This window comes from Danio rerio, chromosome 18, assembly GCF_049306965.1.
Source record: "Danio rerio strain Tuebingen ecotype United States chromosome 18, GRCz12tu, whole genome shotgun sequence".
NCBI lineage: Eukaryota > Metazoa > Chordata > Actinopteri > Cypriniformes > Danionidae > Danio > Danio rerio.
In genome coordinates this window covers 44,802,278-44,827,308 of record NC_133193.1, presented here as the reverse complement: position 1 = coordinate 44,827,308, position 25,031 = coordinate 44,802,278, and the positions used below count along the sequence as shown (strand labels likewise).

The 25,031-nt window shown below is 35.4% G+C and overlaps 1 protein-coding gene across 10 annotated transcripts in view; it reads left to right on the top strand.

Moving 5' to 3' along the window:
• arhgap42b (Rho GTPase activating protein 42b) overlaps positions 1-25,031 on the top strand; it is a 214,857-nt gene that overhangs the window by 168,156 nt on the left and 21,670 nt on the right. Inside the window, exons 7-16 of one of the 10 annotated variants that reach the window (XM_073930056.1) lie at positions 3,473-3,559; positions 7,068-7,197; positions 8,492-8,592; positions 8,846-8,955; positions 11,840-11,896; positions 16,928-17,006; positions 20,693-20,732; positions 21,087-21,149; positions 23,148-23,222; positions 23,417-23,501. In XM_073930056.1, coding sequence (XP_073786157.1) covers positions 3,473-3,559; positions 7,068-7,197; positions 8,492-8,592; positions 8,846-8,955; positions 11,840-11,896; positions 16,928-17,006; positions 20,693-20,732; positions 21,087-21,149; positions 23,148-23,222; positions 23,417-23,501 — 827 coding nt within the window. Of the gene's footprint in view, positions 1-3,454; positions 3,560-7,067; positions 7,395-8,491; positions 8,593-8,845; positions 8,956-11,839; positions 11,897-16,927; positions 17,007-20,692; positions 20,733-21,086; positions 21,150-23,144; positions 23,223-23,416; positions 23,502-25,031 lie in introns of those variants that run through there. The other 9 variants (XM_073930055.1, XM_017352122.4, XM_021467872.3 and 6 more) reach the window with 9 other exon arrangements.

The window sequence follows — 25,031 nt, the reverse complement described above, 5'->3', positions numbered from 1 at the left end:
TCTAGGCTTGGGAAGGAGTAATAAGTGAAAAGGGGTGGAGGTTTGGATACAGATTTTTCCTTCTACTGACTCAGAAAACAATAAGCTTATCGTAAAAAAAGAATAAATTCATTTAACATCAGGAAGCAAACAAGTCTAACTCCATTTCTGTTCTTACACAGAAAACTTAGACAAAAGAAAATAGAAACCCTCTCCCTACAGCTTCCAGCAAATACCAATCAAATTAATATATATATATATATATATATATATATATATATATATATATATATATATATATATATATATATATATATATATATATATATATATTTTTTTTTTTTTTTTTTTTTTTTTTTTTTTTTTTTAACAAAGCTAAAGAAAGAAATTCTTTACAACAGGTTAGGGGGTAACCCACGTTTTGGTAAAACAAATCTTCTCACAAGAGGATTAAAGGTCTTTATAGACATTATCAACAATTTAACCACAACACAAAAACCCTATTAACAAGCAGCAGAAGGGACTATTTTATTCATTTATGTAAAATGACTTAACAAGAAAACATAAATATGTATTTTAACACTCAGTTGTGATAGAATAGGAGTTATTTGAAAAATTCAGAACCACGGGAGAATCTTATTTTATTATATACAATTATAAATAATAATAATTTTCTATAATAAAAGCTCAGTTTTAATAAATGACTCAGTGGCTCATTTTAAAAAAAGACTTTTTTTTTTTATTAATTTATTCAATAATTCAATGGCAAATAAATTTTTTTACGTTTGTAATGTTTTTTTTATTGTTTGTCTAAAAACAAAGAGAGCAAGATTTGTATTGCTACCATAGACATTGTCTATGTCCAGAGCTATAAACAGTTCTTCCAGTATGTTTGTGCTATTTCAAATGTTTGTTTCATGTGAATAGTAAAACCCCCTGATGTATAAGGGACTAAGCCGAATGTAAATGAATGAAAGGAAATAGTGAACCTGTGTGGTTAAAATAAAATTTATCTACTTGTTCTACTTGTGAAAAAGGAAATAGACATGCACATCGCATGGTGTTTTATTCAGGATTGCAATTTATTTATTTTTTTCATTTACATAAAATATTTGAATAACAAAACAAAAAATATACACTCACTGGCCACTTTATTAGGTATACCTTACTTAGCGGGTTGGACCCCTTTTTGCTTTTAGAACTGCCTCAATCTTTTGTTGCAGAGATTCACCAAGGAACTGGAAATATTCCTCAGAGATTTTTGTCCATCTTGATATGATGGCATCTCGCAGTTGCTGCAGATTTGTCTGCTGCACATCCATGATGCGAATCTTCCATTCCACCACATCCTAAATGTGCTCCATTGGATTAAGACCTGGTGACTGTGAGGGCCATTTGAGTACAGTGAACTCATTGTCATGTTCAAGAAACACGCTTTATGGCACTTTATCCTGCTGGAAATAACCATCAGAAGATGGGTACATTGGGTCATAAAGGGATGGACATGATCAGCAACAATACTCACGTAGGCTGTGGTGTTGACACGATGCTCAATTGGTACTAATGGGCAGCCTAAACAATTGATACAAGGCAGGATGGATCCATGCTTTCATATTGTTTATGCCAAATTCTGATCCTATCATCTGAATGTCGCAGCAGAATTCAAGACTTCAGACCAGGCAACATTTTTTCAATCTTTTATTGTCCAATTTTGGTGAGCCTGAATTAATGTTAGCCTTGGTTTCCTGTTCTTAGCTGACAGGAGTGGCACCTAGTGTGGTCTTCTGCTACTGTAGCCCATTCGCCTCAAGGTTAAACATGTTGTGCGATCAGAGATTCTCTTCTTCATTCTTGGTTGTAAGGAGTGGTTATTTGAGTTACTGTTGCCTTTCTATCAGCTCAAACTAGTCTGGCCATTCTCCTCTGGCATCAACAAGGCATTTGCAACCACAGAACTGCCACTCACTGGATATTTTCTCTTTTTCCGACAAATCTCTGTAAACCCTAGGGATAGCTGTGCGTGAAAATTGCAGTAGATCAGCAGTTTCTGAAATACTCAGATAGATACTCTGTCAACAACACCCATGCCACATTCAAAGTCCCTTAAATCATCTCTCTTCCCCATTCTGGTGCTCAGTTTGAACTGCAGCAGATCATTTTGAAAATGTTCCATGCCTAAATGCATTTAGTTGCTGCCATGTTATTGGCTGGTTAGAAATATGTGTTAACGAGCAGTTGGACTGGTGTACCTAATAACGTGGCCGGTGAGTATATTTTAACAATAGGTGTCTGGATGCAGACTCGATGCAGTTGCAATCTGAGCTGCATGCAATGCTTTTTAATGCGTCACTAGCTCCATTGAATGCATTGTGTCTGACATTAGCCCCTTTCACACATACAGACCTTTCCGGAAAATTACCGGCAATTTTCCAGAAAGGTTGTATGTGTGAACAGGTCATTTTTGAAAATACCGGTAAATTCGTTCTGGCTATTTTCCGGAAAGAGAAGTTGTAACATTACCGGCAATTTGCCGGAATGCTGCACTGTGTGAATACAGAAGGAAGATTTCCGGAATAAGCGAGTGCACGTCTAGAACTTGCTGATGTAAGACGTCTGCTTTAGCCAATCACAACAGTCAGACGCATTTACGTCCGAGCGGTTTGTGAGAATAAAAGCCTTTGAATATTTTTCCAGACACATTTAGCTGCTAGAAGTTAGTCAGATCACGTTTATATGTTCTTCTTAATGCCAACTGTGCAAATAATCATCGATAAGATGCTTATGATAAGCCGTTGTTTGTTTACCTTCAAGCTTTGCGTGTGTCCATGAAACAGCCTGTGAGCGCCAGCACACGCACATATTATGAACATCTCGACATGCGAATATGATCCTGTGAAAGTTGTTTACAATATTGATCATCAAAAGAGTTTGTAATTTAGTCAAATGTTACAAATACAAGCGCAGCCGTTTAAAGCTCATTTGTGGTGAATGATGTCAGAATTTACCGGTATTTTGGAATGGATGTGTGAATGCTCTTTTCCGGAAAAATTCCGTAACGTCCTCGCCTGTGTGAACAGCACTTTTTTGAATATACCGGTAAAGTCGTTCTGTAAATTTTCCGGATATTTACCGGTATCACTGTGTGAAAGGGGCTATTGTCTCTCTCAGATATGCAATCTCAGCTTGCAAATCCAAGTCTGCATCCAGATACTTTTAACCGTAGCACACAGTTTTAATAGTATAGGAGTTTATTTGGAAGTTTTCTTCAACTCTGAGCTGAGTTTTACATGCAACTCTTGGCAACCTGTTGATTGATCATCGATATGGCACCTTCAGCTATTCGCAGAATTTGCGAGCTGACACGAGACATTGCGAAACCTCCTGTTTGCACTGAAGAGTGATGTTGTGTTACAGCCATAAGCTAAAAATCTGTGTTTGCATTTTTATTGTATTTACATTTTGTTTTGGGTTACAGCTCTTGGCCTTCCTGCAGGGTCTGTTCACATTCTACCATGAGGGTTACGAACTGGCCCACGACTTCGAGCCCTACAAGCAACAGCTCCAGTTTAACCTGCAGAACGTAAGTGCACATCTCCTGTGAGTCACCCAGCATCTCTTTCACATTTTCACTTAGCCTCTTTTGACCAGTAATGTGTGTTTTTTTACTTCTAAAAATATTTGTAAAGCCACATTGATGTGAAAAGAAAAGGTTAAAGCTGGCACACATGAAAAAGTCAGAGCTTGGCTGTTAAAAATGATGAGCTTTATGTGTGTTTTGCCCTCTGTTCTGTCGACTGCAGCCTGCTCTGTGTGTGTTTGATCAATATTGGTCTGTTATAAAGCAGTTGCTGCTGCTCGTCAGCATCTTTGAGGCTGGGTTTCATGACATTTGACCCTTTCGTTGCATCATTGTCACCAAAAAGCTCAAAATTGAAGTGGTGTCAGAGAAATACAGCTTGTTTTAAAGCAGAAAAAAGACCTGAACTCCAGCACTGTGCCAACACTGCGGCATTTATACAGTGTGTATACTGAATTAAGGCTGCTATGAAAGCTAGACATTAGCCTTTACTGTACTGTATACATTACTTCAAGACCTTTAATATTGCAAGAGTGTACAGTGCAGTAATTCACATTTGAGGTAGAGTAGTTCACATTTGTGTATTTGGCTGTGATTTCAGGACTCCAGAGGGCAAAAGAAGGATATGGTTTTCTTTTATTTTCAGAATTTGAAAGCATTAGGCTTAGAAATACACTTTAATTTAAGTAATTAAAGCAAAAAGCAACCATTTTAACCATAGAAGACAGGTCCCCAGTATCTAAGAGCAAAATGTCTTGCCTATTTTTCAAAGATAGTTGCTTGGTGGTTGTTTTATAATAATTATTTGGCAAAGTGGTTAATAACACATTTTATTTATTTGTTTTTTGATAAACATAAGGGATCGTTCACCCCAAAATTGAACAGTTTCATTCTACTCTTGAACGCAAATGAAGATATTTTGAAGAAAACTGAAAACCTGGCTGTAATTATTGATTCCCATATAGGAAAAATATAATGGAAGTCAATGGTTACAGGTTTTCAGCATACTTCAAAATGTCTTATTTTGTGTTTAGTTTGAAACCAGTAAAGGTTGAGTAAATGATGACAGAATTGTAATTTTTGGGTAAGCTCTTAAAATTGACTTCACTTGATTTGTAAAATGTATTGTTTATAAAATGTAGTACATTTTTCAAATTTTTTTGATATGTATCAATGTTTAAATATTTACACTTTATGTATAATACTTTTATGTTTATATATACATATATATATATATATATATATATATATATATATATATATATATATATATATATATATATATATATATATATATATATATACTAATATTTTGTGCTTCTTAAATTCTTGTGTATATAAATATACGCTTGAATATATTGTGTAAAATATTGTAATACACGTATAAAGTATTTGTTTATACAGTGCATCCGGAAAGTATTCATAGCGCTTCACTTTTTACACATTTTTTTATGTTACAGCCATATTCCAAAATTAATTCGATTCATTTATTTCTCTCAAAATTCTACACACAACACCCCATAATGTCAATGTGAAAAAAGACTTTTTGAAATTGTTGCAAATTTATAAAAAATAAAAATAAAAACCTGAAAAAATCACATGTACACAAGTATTCACAGCCTTTGCTCAGTACTTTGTTGATGCACCTTTGGCAGCAATTACATCCTCAAGTCTGTTTGAATATGATGCCACAAGCTTGGCACACCTGTCTTTGGGAATTTCTGCCCATTCCTCTTTGCAGTACCTCTCAAGCTCTATCAGGTTGGATGGGAAGCGATGATGTGCAGCTATTTTCAGATCTCTCCAAAGATGTTCAATAGGATTTAGGTCCGGGCTCTGGCTGGGCCACTCAAGGACATTCACCGAGTTGTTGTGAAACCACTTCATTGATATTTTGGTGGTGTGCTTTGGATCATTCATCATTCAAGAAGTCTCTGTAAATTGCATTCATCTTTCCCTTCATCCTGACTAGTTTTCCAGTTCCTGCTGCTGAAAAACATCCCACAGCATGATGCTGCCACCACCATACTTCACTGTAGGCATGGTATTAGCCTGGTGATCAGCGGTGCCTGGTTTTCTCCAAACGTAACACCTGGCATTCACTCTAAAGAGTTCAATTTTAGTCTCATCAGACCAGAGAATTTTGTTTCTTATGGTCTGAGAGTCCTTCAGATGCCTTTTGGTAAATTCCAGGCGAGGAGTGGCTTCCGTCTGGCCACTCTGCCATACAGGCCTTATTGGTGGATTGCTGCACAGATGGTTGTCCTTCTGTAAGGTTCTCCTCTTTCCACAGTAGAACGCTGGTGCTCAGACGGAGTGACCATCGGGTTATTGATCACCTCCCTGACTAAGGCCCTTCTCCCTCGATCACTCAGCTTAGATGGCCGGCCAGCTATAGGAAGAGTCCTGGCGGTTCTAAACATCTTTTACTAACAGATGATGGAGGCCACTGTGCTCATTGGAACTTTCAGAGCAGCAGAAATTTTTTCTGTAACCCTCCCCAGCCTTGTGCCTCGAGACAATCCAGTATTTAGATATATAAATATATATATATATATATATATATATATATATATATATATATATATATATATATATATATATATATATATATATATATATATATATATATATATATATATATATATATATCTTTTGTATTTTATGTACAGTATGTGTGTGTGTTTATACATACATACATACATATACATATATATATATATATATATATATATATATATATATATATATRTGTGTGTGTGTGTGTGTGTGTGTGTGTGTGTGTGTGTGTGTGTGTGTGTGTGTGTGTGTGTGTGTGTGTGTGAGTGTGTGTGTGTGTGTGTGTGTGTGTGTGTGTGTATATATATATATATGTGTGTGTGTGTGTGTGTGTGTGTGTGTGTGTGTGTGTGTGTGTGTGTGTGTGTGTGTGTGTGTGTGTGTGTGTGTGTGTGTGTGTGTATATATATATATATATGTGTGTGTGTGTGTGTGTGTGTGTGTGTGTGTGTGTGTGTGTGTGTGTGTGTGTGTGTGTGTGTGTGTGTGTATGTATGTATGTATATATGTACACAGTACACATGTATATATTGTGTAAATACAAATGTTTATCACTGATACAATTCATTGCGATTTATTCATTTGACAGCACTAATCATTTTTTATATTTTTTTTTTACTCGAATGTGTGATTTTTGATGTGACACAGTTAAGTACACAGTACATTTGACTTTGTCTGATTTTGATAAGTTGTTTTAGCTTAAAATAAAAGTTTTGTAATATTGGGATTCCATTCTACTATAGCTTGTAGCTTCAAGCTTAACCATTGATCATAGACAATTATAGAACAAAATACTTCCTTCCTACTAATGCACTCAGTTACTTACATCAATGATATCCATGTATTTTAAAGCATTCACATCTGTCAGATCAATTATTAAGCTGTTCTATAACTGCAGGTGAAGTAACCATAATTTGTTTTAATTATTTTTTTTTTTCCATCTTGGATAAAGACAAGAAACAACTTCTTGAGCACTAAGCAGGAAGTGGAAAACCTGATGAACCGGGTTCGATCTGCAGATCAGGATCAAAAGCCCCCGGGCCAGTGGACTATGGAAGGCTACCTGTATGTCCAGGAGAAGCGTAAGTGTTTTTATTGACAGAAGGACAGATATTCTGTGGCCTTCCATACCAGACACTTTTTTAAAGCATGATGATAAGAGTCTATCATTTGGTTTTTAAGTTTATTTATTTCAATCTTATAAGTGACCTTCCTTTAATCTTACCCTGTTCTTTGTTTCATTTTCCTTCATGCTGCGGAGAAAATAAGACGTCCACATGTAAATAGCGCTTGATTATATGTGATTATCATTATATGTCTTCAGATATGATATGAGGAAATGACTTGGTCTAGGAAAGAAGAACATTGCCCTCTACTGGACCTATATATAATGTGCACTCAAGATTTTGATAAGGACTGATTGTGGATAACTGTTCTATATAATGCAATTAATGGGCAGCACGGTGACGCAGTGGGTAGCACAATCACCTCACAGCAAGAAGATTGCTGGTTTGAGCCCCGACTGGGTCAGTTGGCATTTCTGTGTGGAGTTTGCATGTTCTCCTCGTGTTTGCGTGGGTTTCCTCTGGGTGCTTCGGTTTCCCCCACAAGTCCAAAAACATTTGGTATAGGTAAATTGGGTAAGCTAAATTGGCCGTAGTGTATGTGTGTGATTGAGTGTGTATAGATGTTTCCCAGTGTTGAGTTGCAGCTGGAAGGGCAACTGCGCAATTCCGCTGTGGTGACCCCAGATTAACAAACGGACTAACCCGAAAAGAAAATTAATGAATGAGTTGGCAGTTCATTCCAATGTGGCGAACCCGAATAATAAAGGGACTAAGCCGAAAGAAAAAGTGAATGAATGAGTTGGCGGTTCATTCTGCTGTGGTGACCATAGATAAATGAAGAGACTAAGCTGAAAAGAAAAAAAATGAATGAGTTGGCAGTTCATTCTGCTGTGGCGACCCCAGATTAATAAAGGGACTAAGCCGAAAAGAAAATGAATGAATGAGTTGGCGATTCATTTCGCTGTAGTGACCCCAGATTAATAAAAGGACTAAGCCGAAAAGAAAATGAATGAATGACTTGGCGGTTCATTCTGCTGGGGCAACCCCAGATTAATAAATGCTCTAAGCTGAAAAGAATGAGTTGGTGGTTCATTCTGCTGTGGCGACCCCAGATTAATAAAGGGACTAAGCCGAAAAAAGAAAATGAAGGAATGAGTTGGCGGTTCATTCCACTGTGGTGACCCTAGATTAACCACTGAGCCACCGTGCTGCCTGAGCACTGTATATTTTAGTTTATGTTTATTTAGTTACACAAGAACAATGATTTTTCGATTGGGTTATCACATTTTACTTCTCTTATATGTTACAGGGCCTTTGGGCTGCACATGGACACGTCATTATTGTACATATGACAAAGATAATCAAACTTTTAGTATGTGCAACACAGAGGCAAAACCAGCAGCCAAACAGGTACAAAGTTGTGATTTATATGTTCAGAGCTGCTGTTTGGGTCGCACTTTATTTGGATGGTCCATTTGTTGAATTTAAGTTGCACTGCATCTACATGCCAACTAATTCTTATTAGATTATAAGTTGACTGTTAGGTCAATGTCTGTATCAACAGATATTAAGCAGATAGTCTACTAATACTCAAATGGATCATCGAAATAAAATGTTACCGCTGTTTGCATCAAATTCTCACTGTATTTATCTGTTATCACAGAACGGCGTCACTTCAAATCCCCCTGAGAAGTTCAGGCTCAAGTCTTGTATTAGAAGAAAGACTGACTCCATTGATAAACGCTTCTGTTTTGATATTGAAGTGGTAGAAAGGTGGGTACAGAACTTTTAAAAATGTAACATTCCCTAGGATTGATTTTTTTTTTTAACAAGCTTCATTTATTGTGATTTATTCTCTCTCATGTTTTTAATAAACCTGTTGATTTCAAATGGAAAAACTTATATAATGAATTTCCAGACTGATTTTTCCACTAATTTCAGACCTTAAATATAGGTGGGAGAAATTTGTCGTTTTAAAGGGGACCTATTATGCCCCTTTTACAAGTCTCTGATGTACCTAGAGTATGTATAGGGAGTTTTAGCTCAAAATAATGTCATCACAAATGATGTATTGGAAATTTAATGGCAGATGACTGCTTCTCACTCAGGCCTGTTTATAATCATCACTAATGTACATGTACATTATTTTAATTTGTTCTTATTTAACAATTTGAAGACATGTTATCTGTAGTTCCCAAAATAAAACACAAATTAACATTTATAAATGTATGCGTTTATTTATTTATAGATTTTTGTATTTATCTATGTAAAGAAAGAAACATAAGTATTTAACACGTCACCATTTTTCTCTGAAAACATTTTTCTGAAGGTGCAGTTGACTTGAAATGTTCACCAGATGTTAATAACAACTACAGAAATGTGAAGAGAACAAATCTAATTAGTTTAAAAATAAAGTTGTGTGTAATAAAATAAAATGACACAGGGAAAGAGTATTGAACACATGAATAAATGGAGCTGTAGAAATGCAGTGAAAACCCAGACAGCAGCTGAAATCTCTCAGTAGTTCTTCAGTAAACCTGTGACCTTATTGTAAATAAATATCTTCACTACAACTACACTAGCAGGATGATAAAGACGACACCAGGGTGGGGATTTCAGCAAGACAACAATCCAAAACACAGCCAAGGAAACTATCAAATGCTTTCAGAGAGAAAGAAAATCAAGCTGTAGAATGGACCAGCCTATGACCTGATCCGAATCCAATAGAGAATACAAATTAAAGATCAGATTTGATAGACGAGACCCACAGAACTATCAAGATTTTTACACTCTGTTGTAAACTGTTGTAAACTCTGTTGTAAACTGTTGTAGTCTGCGAAGAACTCACAGCTGAGCAATTCATGTGGCTTCATTCTCCATATGAGAGGCGTCTTTAAGCTGCAATCACCAAAAAAAAGACTTTTATATGAAATGTTAAATACACTTCAGTAGTTCAGCACTTTCTCCTTGTGTCATTTCATTGTTATTACACATAACAAATTTTTCAGATTTATTTTTTTTTTTTTAATTTGTATGTTTATATATTTACCAAAATCTCAACATAGGCTCATTCTGGTAACGTAGCCCCACGGATGTTTCTGTAGAGCACGAAATATGTCCTGTAAGGTACGTATTTGTGCAGGTTTTGTTTTTGTGAATCCGCAAGAGGCCGCTGTGCGCGCTTTTTCGCGTCTCGAACGCCTCTTGCGAGCGCAATGTTCTCGCGGAAGAAGCCACTGGAGGCCACTGTCGAACGACCGTCTGTCTGACTGACCAACTGAATGACTCAACTAATGACTGGGCGGCCGGCCAATCGGCCGACCTGGCCACCCTCCTCCTTCTCCTCCTTTATCCCTAAACCCAAGCGACGATTTACGAAAGCCGTGCAGAAAAAGAAAAGGCTGTCCTGATTTTGACCGCGTTTTCGGATTTCACCGCATTCTAGCCCTGTTACGAACTCGTTCGCTTTATTATTTGGAATCATGTTTTTTGTCTTGCCCGATTTCTGAAACTACTCTTCCCTGGACTCGAACCCGGTCGTCAAACGCAGCCGGCTCCTCCTCCTCTGGGCTTCCGCTCTGTTGTCGTAACACGAAGAGCTAAACGGACAATCTGGTTGCGGTGGGAAAGCCCTCCACACGGAAGAGGTGAGCCGTCAGCCCAGCCGGCAAACATGAAGAGGAGCGGCGTCACACCGCCTCGTATCGTTCGCTTTAAAAAACTAAATGCAGCCATACGTACCTCCGGCCGCGTAAAACGCGGTCTCCAGAAACGTCCGTGGAGCTACATTTTCAGAATGAGCTTGGGTTGCAAAATCAGGTTCAACATCTCCTTTAGAAATATTATTCCCAGGAAAAAAAAACGTCCCACTGTATGACCAAAATCTTACAGGTTTGTTACTACTTTAGGAAGACTAAATGATTAAATGATTGGTAACACTTTAGAATAATGGTCCATCAGCTAATGTTAGTTAATATCTATTTACTGACATTAACTAAGTACCAATAATATTGTAAAGCATTAAATAATCATAGTTCAACATTAACGAATGCATTATTAAAATTTTAAATTGGGCTTGTTAACATTAATACATGTGTATGCACAGTAATTTAACGTTATCCTTATTTACCCCAATAAGTTATCGTTATTTTATCGAAGATTAACAAGGATGAATTAATACCGTAATAAACGTATTACTAATTGTTTATACATGTTTGCAAATGACATTAACTAATGGACCACTATTTTGTTACCCAAACTGTTACCCAAACATTTGCTTTAGCTTCTGTTTCTTTATGTCCTCTTTATAAGACCTTTCTGTTTTTTAAGACTGCCTGAATTTCTGTTTTCTGCATGTTCTTCATGCCTTTTTGTCCCACACTAACTGTATAATCTAACAATATATTTATTTGTACTTGCATTTGCCTACATGTCACAGTCTTACAATATTAGGTGGCAAACATTTATGTATTTATTTGAACGTGAATATCTATGACACACACAGTAGAACACGCATGTTCTTCTAACACTGTTGGTAAGTAGCCACATATCTAACTTCCTTTGCCACCTAGTGTAAGGTTGCACTGTTGTTGTCTTACAGTTTACCCTGTATGTGCCCATTCCCCCCTGTCCCCTCTCTGTGTTTATTTCAATCTAGAAATACCGTCTATCGTGGATCTCTTTTCCGACCACTGCAATTTTTCTTTAAAAGCCGGTATGTGACGAGCCCTATGCATGTAGAAACGCATGTCAAATCTCACGCATTAGAAATCCCACGCCGATCAAAGCTCATTTCTCACCTCCATTGTTTTAAAAGATTGCATGTTGGAAAATCCTGTAATTGATGGGATAGCAGATTGATTTGATTTCACTGGCTGAGTGATTCTATCCATCTTATTTGTGATCTGGAAATTACAAAGGCTCACATGATATCAAGGAGCAAAAACATCACATCAAATCAGCTTCATTTATGGCTATGCACCAAACTGGAAAGCTGTTTAGGTTTAGGCATGTTGGAGAGGAGTTACTGTAAATGTGTTTATTTGTTGACAAAGAGGCAGATTTATAATGATTACAAATTCATGAGGAAACATTGTGAGCTGTATATATGCCTAGTCAGCAGTTTCAGTCACATTTAATGCGGTGGTCATTCTAAATGCTCTTCGTGATACCTTTTTTTTTGGCAAGAATCTTTAGATAGGATCACGTTTTCTTTGCAGTAAAAGCAATCTTATAATGCAAAAACTTAAAACAGTTTTGTTTATTAATAAAAACTGAAATAAAACGTACGTTTCTGCAAGTAGGAAAATAAAGTATTTTTATTCTTATTTCAGTAACGTCATATACAAAAAATTTTTTTTTTTATATTTCTGTAAAACAATAATAATAACTATAGTTTTTGTTAGTAATTATTAAATATGTTTAATAATATGTTATTATTTATATTGTTTTTGTTATTATTATTATTATTATTATTATTGTTGTTATTATTACTAGAAGTATTATTATTGTTGTTGTTGTTGTTATTTTGTTGTTATTATTTATACGTAATAATATAAATACATATTATTATTATTATTATTAATTACTTAATATTATTATTAATAATGATGATGATAATAGTAATAATAATAGTAGCAGTAGTATTAATTATTAAGGACATATTAAGCACATAAACAGTATTTATTTATTTTTCATTATTAGAATGTTTTAAAGCTAATAATATATTTATAGTTTAATAATCCTAAAATACATTAGATAATAATTATTAAATCGTGCTTTGGTTAGATACATTTATATTTAAAGCTATATATTTTTTGTCTATTTGTTTGTTTGTTTTTTCAACTTCGTAGTCTCATAGCTCAGTAAAATATCTGAAATGTATTTATTTATGCATACATACACATACAGTGGAAGTCAGAATTATTAGCCCCCCTTGAATTATTAGACCCCGTTTATTTTTTTTCCTTCAATATCTGTTTAACGGAGAGATTTTTTCCAGCAAATTTCTAAACATAATAGTTTTAATAACTCAGTTCTAATAACTGATTTTTTTTTTTTTATCTTTGCCATGATGGCAGTAAATAATATTTTACTAGATATTTTTCAAGACAATTTTATACAACTTAAAATGACATTTAAAGACTTAACTAGGTTAACTATGCAGGTTAGGGTAATTAGGCAAGTTATTGTATAACAATGGTTCGTTCTGTATATATATATTACACAAGATTTGAAAAAAAATCTCAAAACGTAATGTATTTTTCATATTATTTACAGAATAGATATACTATTATGCTTCTAAGAGTGTATAACAGGCCGGAACACTCTCAGAAATAACAATACAAAGCTGTCAATGAGCTAATATATTAGTACTCAAAGTGTACAAATGAACTTAAAAAAAACTAAATGGGACATTTCTAAACATTTAGCTTCTATGTACATTCAAGCTACTCAAATAGAACCTTTATGTACACACATGAACCTTTTGAAGCTTTGAGAGTGTGTCACCTAACATTGACTCCATAGTCGTGCTGGGCTGGTAAACAATATTATATCGAATCGTGCTCAAATTTATGTCAATAGCAATGATAGGACTTTTTTACTCAATATTGATCTAAGAGCCAATCACACAGCAGAAATGTGAAACAATGGGAATCTTGAAGCTTGTTGGTGTTCTTTTGTCCACCGAAGATTTAGTTTTAGTTAAGCCATTTAATAAACCCTCTAATTTTTGTGGCTTCAGTCATTGTTTGGGTACTCTTTTAAATCTGGAAGCATTAACAACCTATATCAAAATATATTTCATTATCATTCAATATGGAAAATAATTATCGAGATTGCATTTTTGCCATATCACCCAGCGCTACTCTAGAAGAGACCTATTCTGCCCCTTTTCAGTGATGTAAAATAAATCTCTGATGTCCTTACTATGTGTATAAAAAGTTTGAAACTGACCCTTTTAGGCTTTGATCCCAATTGTGCCATTTAGCTGACGGGCTGCTTTAAATTTAAATGAGAACTAGAAGGCGGAGCTTAGTCACTGGCATTATATTCGACAGTTACGGTGCTAAAACTCTAGTCACGGATGGCTGCTTCTCACTTAGGGCTGTTTATATGCTAATGAGAGAGAGATTGTCACTAGTGGGCATGGCTATCTCTATTAGTGGCTTTCCCCAATAGTTTTTTTTTTAATAGAATAAATAAATGTTACTTATTAGAGGCTATTTGGCTATTTTTCTATTCATATACTGTTGCCACACAACTTTAAACCCCCTTTAAATTCATTGCAAAATGCTAGTTTTTTGCAAAGTTTGTTGCGGGATAGTTGCATATAAACTAATCATTTTAACTAAACATTCTGATTGGCCGAGACAATACATTACTAATTCAAAAACCAACATTAGTAATCTTAAAATGAACATGTATACAGTTACTTCCAGAACCACCATACCATCACTTTAAACCTGCTCTGCATCATGCTTTCTCTAACAAGCGGGTGGTATAATAAAGCATAACTGAGCGAATGGCTCTTTATCCATGCACTGATATTAGTGACAGCTGTTGCACAAGAGGATGTTAGTTCGCTCTAACACTCACCTTACAGTTACAGTTAACGCAAATCATGTGTCATGAAGTTTTGTAACTGATATTTTTGGGTCAGTTTAACTGGGTGTAAAACTCATAACACAGATACAGATGTCTATGTAAGTGAAGTAGTATATCCCATGCCTAATTTTACATAAGTTCCAGTTACTGAGCTGGAAACTATGACATAGAATACATTTGACTTGACTTGATATATCAGGGAATAGATTATCCACAAAAGCATCATTTATTCAGCAGCATGTCATTTCAACAACTATTTTTTTTTGTTTTTTTGTATAGGCAAATTTTGATGGCTTCATCAGATTTGTGGAAACGATTAATGTGAAAATAAATTAAGAATAAAAACAAAACAGTAAAATGTTTTTTTTTTGAAGAAGTAAAAAATCATTTTAGCGTAAAAGAATCAAACAAATAAATCAAAATGGAATAAAATACTTGAATAATTTGTTTTAAAAACAGATAAATGAAACACAATTTGATGAAAAATAAATACAAAAAGGTTTATAATATAAAAATTCATTAAATATGTTAAAATAACTCATTTAATTAGTTATTATTTAATTAATTATTGATTCAAATGACGGGCATAAAGGTGGCACAGTGGGTAGCACGATTGCCTCACAGCAAGAAGGTCGCTGTTTCGAGTAGCGGCTAGGTCATTTCTGTGTGGAGTTTGCAAGTTCTCTCCGTGTTCGCGTGAGTTTCCTCCGGGTGCTCCGGTTTCCCTCAATTGGGTAAACTAAATTGGTTGTAGTGTATGTGTGTGAATGCAAAAGTGTATGAAGGTTTCCCAGTGTTGGGTTGTGGCTGAATAGATATCCACTGCGTAAAACATATGCTGGATTAGTTGGCGGTTCATTCCGCTGTGGCGACCCCTGATTAATAAAGGGACTAAGCTGAAAAGAAAATGAATGAATGATTAAAATAACATATTAAAAAGAACTGTAAAAAAAATGTAACTAATATTTTAAACTCGGCGAGGCAGTGGCGCAGTAGGTAGTGCTGTCACCTCACAGCAAGAAGGTCGCTGGTTCGAACTTCGGCTCAGTTGGCGTTTCTGTGTGGAGTTTGCATGTTCTCCCTGCCTTCGCGTCGGTTTCCTCCGGGTGCTCCGGTTTCCCCCACAGTATAAAGACGTGTGGTACAGGTAAATTGGGTAGGCTAAATTGTCCGTAGTGTATGAGTGTGTATGTGTGAATGTGTGTGTGGATGCTTCCCAGAGATGGGTTGCGGCTGGAAGGGCATCCGCTGCGTAAAAATTTGCTGGATAAGTTGGCGGTTCATTCCGCAGTGGCGACCCTGGATTAATAAAGGGACTAAGCTGACAAGAAAATGAATGAATGAATATTTTAAACTCATTTGTAATGGCCGTGTTTCACAATTTTAAATGGATCTTTGTAGAAGACACTAGATGCTTTTACATTTTAGCGTAGGGGTCACTTACATAGCGCTGATCCTTTTTGAGCAAATATGAAATAAGATCTAATATTTAGATCATCTATAAAATAATAATGTTATTTTCTGGAAATACATTATCTAAATTTCAATATTCTTATTTTGAAGACTTATTTTTTTTTATAAATTGCGTGGTAAATCCAGACAATAACTTTAAAGTGGCCTTTTCTTTTTTTTTTTTTTTCTTTCTTTCTTTGTAATCAGATTTTGTTCAAACAACTGTAATTCTTGCTTCAAATCAAAGTTTGTAATCTTACATTTGACCAATCAAGGCTAATGTCATGATAAGGAAAATCACATCCTTATCATGACATTAGCCTTGATTGGTCAAATGTAAGATGTCAAGAAAACATAGATCTGGATGCAGAATAAAGAAACATAACAACCTTAAAAGAAACATGCAGAATGAAACTTACAGAAAAGTACAATCTCCTATAATGAAGCCAACAATAACAGTCATACACAGGTTTGAAATGACATCAAGTTGAGTAAATGTGAACCAATCTCTCATTTTAATTGACTATATGTGGGAACATCATTTGTGGATTTAAATATTTTAATGATGAATATCCCAGTTTCTTTAGAAATATATTAGCACATTGTATTTAGAAGAACTATAGTTGGAGGTTGATCAGGATGTTTTTAGAGTGTGTCAGAGTGTAAAGTGCTGTGTTGTCTTCAGGCATGGCATTATCACTCTACAAGCGCTGTCCGAGTCCAACAGGAGGCTCTGGCTGGAAGCAATGGACGGAAAAGAGCCGGTGAGTAACGAAACATCTTTCTTGCACCATTTCAAGTCAAGTTGTGCTTTAGGGCGTGCGTCCACTAACTTTTTTTCCCAAGCTGTATGTGTGTTTGTTTTTTCTGTTGTTGTTTTTGAAAGTGCTGCCTGTTTTAAACTTTAAGCCCCCTATCATAAACCTGGCGCAATGTGGCGCAAGGCGCGACACAATTGTTGTTTGCTAGTTTCAAAGTCGTTTTTACGTTTTGCCCCACGCTGTGTAAATAGCAAATGTATTTGAGCTGATATGTGTGCCTATAGGCGTTCTGGTCTAAAAAAGCAGGTGTGTTTTGGCGCGTTGCTATTTTGAGAAACTATAATAGTCTGTTATTTAGACCAGAACAAAGCCGGTCTATAGTCAAGCGCAGAGCGCGTTAGTTGTGCGCCTCGCTTACACACTGTATAATACACACAAGATGTAGAGCAATACGCAAATATCTTTAGATATGAAAAATAATTAAAACATTTAAACATTTTATTTTCTAGCCTACATACATATAAAAACCACTGCCTTCATGCCTTCTTCATCTCGGGAGGCTTTTTCAGTTCATTCAGTTTGCTTTGGTATAATGTTATCATTATAAGCAGTATTATTCATTATATCCATACTTTATATTTGTTTTATTAAAAACAATCTCAGATTTGTCCTCTTGTCAGGTTTTAGACCATATGGGGCACAGCATGAGTATTAGGATATAACTTGTTTGAGCACACTTTGTTATTATTGTTAATTTATTTGTTTGCTGGAAATTAGAACTGAATTTAGAAATAGTTTTTTAAAGAAATCTTTGCGCTTAACAAACGAAATAAATTATTCATAGGCTAACTGATGTCTGTGTGTACAAGGTTTCTCTATCCATGAGAGCGAAAGTGAAAGTTAATAATTTATCTCTCATTCTCGCGCTGCAGATGCTCTGTTTAACTGTTTTCTTGCTAGGGAAATGATCAGTTTTTCCACTTACACTGACTTTACGTCATGTAAATAGCAACTGTGCCATGGCACGACGCAACTGACTCTTAAAAGGAATGGGAGATGAGACTCTGATTGGTTTATTCTCAAAACACACCTATAACTCGTTAAGAAAATAAGCTCAACCCTTTCAGACCATGCGCCACGGTGCAAAGCGGATTTGTCCGTCCTTATATTAGCAAAAGTGGATCCTGACACGCCCTGAAAGTGTTTGCCCCCTGCGGTTTGCACATGGACTGTCAAAATAGAGCCCTAAGTGTGCACAAAGACTTTAGTGGGCATTTTACTCTGGAGAAGCACTTTCTCCATTGCATTTTCCATGTTATTCTTACCATGGGACAGTAATCCACCTTTGTTCTCACATGTGTATTGACTTCCAATATACTCATAAAAATACTTAATTCCCCATTAGGTGTGAACTATGCGTACAAAAACTATGCGTACAATTGTGCAAACCTGTATGTGTGTGTGTGTGTGTGTGTGTGTGCGTGCGTGCGTGCGTGCGTGCGAGCGAGCGTGCGTGCGAGCGTGCGAGCGTGCGTGCGTGCGAGCGAGCGTGCGTGCGTGCGAGCGAGCGGGCGTGCGTGCGTGCGAGCGAGTGTGCGTGCGAGCGAGCGAGTGTGCGTGCGAGCGTGCGTGCGTGTGTTTTTGTGACATATCAGGACACAAATCTGTATAATGACATGGGTATGACACAGGTATTACAAAAGGAGGTGAAATATAAGGACATTGGTGACGTCCTCATTTCTCAAAATGCTTATAAATCCTACAGAATGAGTTTAATCAGAGAGTAAAGCTGAACACAGTCTCCTGTGTTGTTTGGGTTTAGGGGTAAGGTGGGGTGAGGGCAATATAATATACGGTTTGGACTGTATAAAATAAAACACTTTTCACAAAAACAAACGTGTGTGTGTGTGTGTGTGTGTGTGTGTGTGTGTGTGTGTGTGTGTGTGTGTGTGTGTATACATTTTTTGTACATTAAATTATTCTGCAGAAAGGAGATTTTGGGTTACGCAGCATATAGTGCAAAGTAGTGGGTGTTTTGACATTTAACCCGTACTACTGTCTATTTTCATGTTACTAGTGCTTATTTGTTAGATACTAGTATCTTTTACATTAAGTACTAGTACTTATTCATTAGATACCAATGATTAATCATTAGATATACTAGTGCCTATTCTTTAATTACTAGTGCTTTTTAAAAATATACTAGTGCTTACTCATTAGACACTAGTTGTTTTTATTAGATACTAGTACTTACAGTATTCATTAGATACTAGTGCCTATTCATTAGATAATAGTGTTTATTCATTAGATAATAGTGTTTATTCATTAGATACTAGTGCATATTCATTAGATACTAGTGCATATTCATTAGATGCTTATTCATTAGATACTAGTGCCTATTCATTAGATAGTAGTGCATTTTCATTAGATACTAGTGCATATTCATTAGATGCTTATTTATGAGATAATAGTGTTTATTCATTAGATACTAGTGCATATTCATTAGATACTAGTGCCTATTCATTAGATAATAGTGTTTATTCATTAGATACTAGTGCATATTCATTAGATACTAGTGCATATTCATTAGATGCTTATTCATTAGATACTAGTGCCTATTCATTAGATAGTAGTGCATTTTCATTAGATACTAGTGCATATTCATTAGATGCTTATTCATGAGATAATAGTGTTTATTCATTAGATACTAGTGCATATTTATTAGATACTAGCGCATATTCATTAGATGCTTATTCATTAGATACTAGTGCCTATTCATTAGATAGTAGTGCATTTTCATTAGATACTAGTGCATATTTATTAGATACTAGTACTTATTCATTAGATACTAGTGCATATTTATTAGATACTAGTACTTATTTATTAGATACTAGTGCTTATTCATTAGATACTAGTACTTATTCATTAAATAAACTCTAAATGCATCCCTTAAATCAGATTTTCTGATTGGAATGTTGTTCAACATGTTGATCCAGAAATATGTCCTACTTGTTGAACTCACCCTAACCAGTACAATCCACAAGTAAACATATTTATCCTATTGAGTCTTTGTAGTACAGGCGTTACAGTGGCGCAGTAGGTAGTGCTGTCGCCTCACAGCAATAAGGTCGCTGATTCGAACCTCGGCTCAGTTGGCGTTTCTGTGCGGAGTTTGCATGTTCTCCCTGCATTCGCATGGGTTTCCTCCGGGTGCTCCGGTTTCCCCCACAGTCCAAAGACATGTGGTACAGGTGAATTGGGCTATAGGGCTATGAAATAGGCTAAATTGTTTGTATGTGTGTGTGTGGATGTTTCCCAGTGATGGGTTGCGGCTGGAAGGGCATCCACTGCGTAAAAATGAGCTGGATAAGTTGGCGGTTAAATCCGCTGTGGTGACCCCGGATTAATAAAGGGACTAAGCCAAAAAGAAAATGAATGAATGAATGAATGAGTCTTTGTAGTGTGGAGTGTTTGTAGCGGTTGACTAGTGTGTATATACAGTATTTTATTTAGTATTATTATCAATATTAAGTTTTGATTCAAATTATCTTCACTTCTTTACTTATTCTAGCTTTTGATTATCTTAGAAATAAATAATTTTCTTCAGGAGATGTTAGAATCAATTATGTGCTGCTCGATAAGTAATTCACAATGATTAAAAATCAATACATTTTTGTTTCTCCTCTTAGATATACAATCTTCCTGCTATTCTAAGCAAAAAAGAAGAAAGTAAGTATTGTCTCTAACCACTTCCCCAAATGCTTCATTTGTTTTTTTTTTAATTCTCTCTTTTATTTTCTAATATCTTTTAAGTGTCTCCTGTTTTGTTCAGTTAGACTGAGCTTAATGTTGAGTCTGACCTTGCGTGCTCTTATCAGTTGAACAGTTTAATCAACACTCTTTTAGATAATGTGTGGTGTTTCCCTTCACTACACCCTTTGTGTGATACTGTTCTCTCTTATTTCCTTTAACAATGTCGATACAGCATTGCATTAAGTAAAAGCAGAATAACCCCAAACCTCCTGAGTGTGGCACAATCCAAATCCATCTATTGAACATGCTTTTTCTTGTTTCTTTGTGTAGCATATTTAAATGAGACTGGCTTTAATTTTGTGAGGAAGTGTATACAACTGGTGGAGGTCAGAGGTGAGTTGTGTGTTTACTGCAGTACTCATTGTAAACAGAGTTAGAGTTGTTTTTGTAGAAACTGAATGGCGTTACAACAAGTTGTGTTCTAATAAAAGAAATGAACCATAAAAGTAAGGAAATTAAGTTATTAGTATTATTAAGTATCCATATATGATATATATACATATGTATATATATATATATATATGTATGTATGTATGTATGTATTTATTTATTTAATTATTTTTATTGATTTATTTGTTTTTATTTTTCATTATCTTTCTTTTCTTTATTTATTTATTTTTATTTATTTAATTATTTATTATTGTTATTATTATTTATTATTGATTTATTTAATTATTTTACATTTTTATACATATTTGTATTTATTTATTATTATTATTTATTTTATTTATTTTTTAAATATTTTTTTCTTTATTTCTTTTATTTATTTAATTATTTTTATTTATTTAATTAATTATTATTGTTGGTTTATTTATTTATTTTTATTTATTTATTTATTTATTTATTTTTAGGTTTTTTTTCACATTTCTCTTTTACTTTTTTATTTTTGTACTTATTTTTTTATGCTAAAAAATTATTACTTTGGGCACCAAATCACTCGTATGTGTTACAAGCCTAAATATTTTTATTTAATTTTTTTTTTAATTAACACGTATTCCATTTTTTGTTGTTGCAACGCATTTCAAAAATGTCATAAGATGGGCAACAGTACAGGGTCTTCGTTGTCACATTTTGTGCTTTAAAATGCACCACACATTTTCTGTTGGAGACCGGTCGGGACTGTAGGCAGGCTAGTCAAGTACTTGTATCCTTTTCCTCCACAGCAAGGACTTTGTAAAGTGTGCAGAATGTGGTTTTGCATTATCTTGCTGAAATATGCATGGGCATCCCTGGAAAAGAAGGCAGCATATCGTGCTGCAACATTTCTATGTACTTTTCACCATGAATGGTGTCATCACAAAAGTGCCTCTGACACAACCCCATACCATGACAAACCCTGGCTTTTGAACTTGTTGCTAGTAACAGTCTGGGTGATCTTTTCTTATTTGGTCTGGAGCACACGGCATCCATTTCTCCCCAAAAATACCTGAAATACTGATTCTAATCTACCTGCCTCGGAGCCCAGTGAAGTCGACAGTGCTTATGGACACTGTTAACATAGGGCTTCCTTTTGGGACAGTACAGTTTCAGTGGCATTTGTGGATGTAACTACGTATTGTGGTACTTAACAAAGGTTTGCCCAAGTAGTCCTGAGCCCATGTGGTGATATTGCTTATAGATGAATGAGGATTCTTGATGCAGTGCCGACTGAGGGATCAGAGATCACGACTGTTCAGTTTAGGATTGTGCCCTTGTTCTTAATGCACTGAAATTTCTCCAGATTCCTTGATTTTTTAAATTATGTTTTACATATTAATATGTTATTGAAGGAGAAATATCCGAATGTTTTTCATTAAGGAACATTGTTTTTAAACATTTGAATAAGTTTTTCGTGTATTTGTTGGCAAACTAGCAATCCTCTGCCCATCTTTGCTCCTTAAGGACTAGACCTTTCTTGGATGCTGCTTTTGTGCCAAATCATAATTACAATCACCTGTTTGACATCACCTGTTTTAAATTACATCATTATTTAACCAGTTTGCCTGATTACTAGCCCTAAACTGCTCCTGTCTTAAATCATTTGAAATGTGTTCCAAGAACCAAAATTGGAATACCTGTTTATTTTGAAAATCAAGAGTAACATGTTAAATAATGTTTGTTTTATTGTCTGCAATGAATTAAAAGTCAAAGTAAAATTAGAAATCAATTAGTTTTATTTATTTATGTATTTATTTATGTATTTATTTTTCTTGATTTATTTCCTTTTTTTAAGCTGAAATAATTATGGCTTTGAACACCAAATCACATGTGTTATTTTCCAGTGTGTTTTCCGTGTTGTAGTATTTCTGTATTGTATGTTCTGTTTGTGCTCATGTATTCTCCTCTCAGCAGGGCTCAACACTATGGGTTTGTACAGAGTCGGTGGAATAAATTCCAAAGTGCAGAAGCTCATGACCACAGTCTTCTGTAAGTCTTTTTATTCTACACAGCAGCTAATGCTAGTCTCAGATACTTTCTGTCTATAAAAAAACACCACATTTTGATTTTGGACATTTTTTTCATAGGACATAAATATTGAAACTATCCTTAGGTATACATATTTAATATTACAGTACTTCAGCATTTGTACAGAAACCATGTTGTGTGTGTTCTTCATAAAGCACCCAAAGCAGCATCAGATCTGGATTTGGACCCGGACACTTGGGACAACAAGACCATCACCAGCGGCCTCAAGAATTACCTCAGGTGTCCTTCAGTTTTTCTATATATCACAGGCTGGTCATTTTTACTATTAATGGAGATTAAAAATGAAAACCACTATGAAAATATGCAAAGGGATAGTTCACCCAAGAAGTAAACTTTTTTTATAATTTACTCACTTGTTTAAAACCTATTTGGCTTTCTTTTTTCTGTTGAACACTAAATAAGATATTTTGAAGAATGCTACTGTAGTTGTTGGGTCTCATTGACTTGCGTTGTATTTTGTGTTTCCTACTATGGGAGCCGATGTTTCTCTGCTACCAGCATTTTTCAAAATGGGAGAGTAAATTAGGTAATTTTGTGGGGTGAACTGTCCATTTAAAGGGATCGCCATATTTTGAATTTGGATTAGCTTTTGAAACATTAGCTATTGAAACTTACATATTTAATATCACTCCAGCAGAAGAATGAGACTCATAAAGGTTTGAGACAAGTAAAAGGTGAGCAAATGATGACAGAATTTTAGTTTTTGGTCGAACTATCACTTTAAACGGCTGTGAAATCCCTTTGTTTCAGCAGGGCTTTTTCACACCTCTACTTAGGAAAAAGTCAGGAAAGTGGGCGTGTCCAGCTCTGTTTTAGGGGGAGTGTCGGAGAAGCAAAATAGCGAGGGTCTGTAAATATTTGCATAAAAATGAGAGTGTCTGTTTGGGCACGCGTTGATTTTCGTTGATTTCGCGTTGATTGAGTCAAAACACACACACACACACACACACAAACACTGGGGAGAAAGACAGTGATTGTGTTTACTTGGACATCAGTAATCGAGTTATTTGAAAAATTATTAAATGGTGGACTTTAACTGCAGTTTGGCTTTCATTCAGGAATTTTATTCATGACCCTCAATTGAGATATTTGATTTGAGCAACAATTTTTCATGCAATGTTTGTTACCGCACGGCAAATGAGAGAAAAAAAAAACCTCCGCATTTCCCCGACACTTAGATGCACTCGCAAGATAGTGTCAGAAAGCCGTATGTGTTATTCCTGTCACAAAATGCGGTGAAAATCCTCCACGACGGTAAGTTTGATTGTGGTGCTAACATGTTTACACTCTGTGTAATAGTTTGAATAAACAACTAACTAACTTTGAATAAACAAAGACCACTGGTCGCTCACTTAACCAAAAATGTAGAGACAGAACGAACAACACCAACTAGAGCTGCGTCTTCATTAAGAGGAGACGAGCAGCAAATCCGGATCTCACCATTTCCAGATGAGGAAAGCTCTCGGGTAAACAATGTTCCTCAGACACGTATTGTTGTCGAGCGTTGTGTACTCTGTAATCCAGACATGAGTCCAGAGGTAACTTACATAGAGGGAAAATGAAAGCAAAACCTTCACTGCGGCAAATTATAAAAGCAACACTGCACGCTTGTTTTGGCAACACAATGTGCCGTCTCTCTGCCATCTGAACACTCTAACATTAATGAATATTAATGAAGTTGCACAATTAAGCACGCTGATTGGTTTGAACCAAGTCTTACTCATGCATTAATGCAGGACACTCAGAGAC